Source organism: Corvus brachyrhynchos, unplaced genomic scaffold (genome assembly GCF_000691975.1).
Source record: "Corvus brachyrhynchos isolate BGI_N302 unplaced genomic scaffold, ASM69197v1 scaffold158, whole genome shotgun sequence".
Taxonomy (NCBI): Eukaryota; Metazoa; Chordata; class Aves; order Passeriformes; family Corvidae; genus Corvus; species Corvus brachyrhynchos.
In genome coordinates, this window is record NW_008239756.1 from 533,112 (window position 1) to 534,506 (window position 1,395).

Genomic DNA, 1,395 nt, shown 5'->3' on the forward strand with positions numbered 1-1,395 from the left:
GCTGCGGGAAGCAGGGAGCAGATTTCCCTGGCAGCGGGAGAGCCGCGAGGGCAGCGGGACCTGCCCGGCCGGGGCCACCTGCAACAGGTGGACGGCGCCTCGGGGGCAGCAGGCGCTGCCGGGTGGCCCTGGAGCTGTCCCAGATCGTGGAATCAGGGAATTGTTCACGATGGAAAAGCCCCCCCAAGATCATCGAGCCCATTCCCAACACTGCCAAGGCCACCACGGACCCACGTCCCCAGGTGCCACATCCACACGGCTTTAAATCCCTCCAGGGGTGGGGACCCCACCAGTGCCACTGCCCGACCTCCCTTTCCGTGGAGAAATTCTCCCAATATTCAACCTAAACCTGGCCTAGCACGGCCTGAGGCCCTTTCCTCGTGTCCCATCCATCCTTTCCGGCGGGATTTGCAGCTTGGGGGTCTCACCCACGCCATTCCCGTGCAGTTTTCAGGGATGATCCCACCTCTGTCCCTTCCCCTCCTGACACCGGAGCCGTGGGGAGAGATCCCGAACACGTTCCAAGGCAGCCTCCCAGGCTTTCTCAAGGAAAAACAGAGCCTCACCCAAAGGTCTGGGCATTGCCAGGAGCAGCCGGGGCTGTGCTGCCCAGGCAACCAGACAGATCCTGCTCCCACCGCGTCCCTTTGCCAGGAAAACCATTCCCACCGCCTGTCCCACGCACAGCCCTGCCCAGGCACCGCCAGAGCCACCAGGAGCAGCACCGGAGTCACCCCCTCAGCTCTGGGACACGTTCCTGCCAGATAGCAGCAGCTGGGAGGAAGCAGAAGCCCCCGGGAATGGCAGGAAGGTGGGGATGGGAGTCAGGGTCGGGGGAGCCCCAAACCTTCGTCGATCCCACACCTGGCACTGCTGGAGCTTCATCTCATGTTCAACACGAGGCTCTGCACCAAAAACTGCCTCCAGCGAGCCCAGACTTCCCGAATTCCCTCTGCACGGGCAGGGCTCCCCGGCACTCCCAGAGAGCTCCCACAGCTCCAGCTCTTCCCGAGGGGGCTGAGGGTGGAACGCCCCCGGCTCCTCCGAGGGGCAGCTCTGCGGCTCAGCCCTTTGTCCCGGGGTTCTGCGGGATCCCCCCGGCTCCCGCACAGACCCCCGGCTCCAGCAGGGACCAAGCAGCTCCGTTTCATCCCAAAGTTTCCCGAAGCCGCCCTCCCCCGTCTCCCAGACCCGGGTTGGGCACCCCCAAAGCCCCTCAGCACTCGGGGGCTCTGGCAGCCGCCCCTTTGCTCCCCGCCAGCAGAACCCCGAAATCAGCAGCTTTGCAGCAGCTGCAGGAATTCCTTGTTTTCCACTTCTTCTTCCCCAAAATGCCCATCCTAGATTTTATCTAATAGCGATATTTCTTCCCAAATTCCCCTTTTTTTTCCCTCT

General features: G+C 63.1%; 1 protein-coding gene across 1 annotated transcript in view; it reads right to left on the reverse strand.

Moving 5' to 3' along the window:
* Nucleotides 1–853, reverse strand: part of CTXN1 (cortexin 1) — a 27,715-nt gene extending 26,862 nt beyond the window's left edge. Inside the window, exon 1 of the mRNA XM_017742510.1 lies at nt 467–853. Within this exon, the coding sequence (XP_017597999.1) occupies nt 467–663 (197 nt within the window). The 5' untranslated portion in view covers nt 664–853. The remainder of the gene's footprint in view (nt 1–466) is intronic.
* Between the last annotated feature and the right edge of the window lie 542 nt (nt 854–1,395).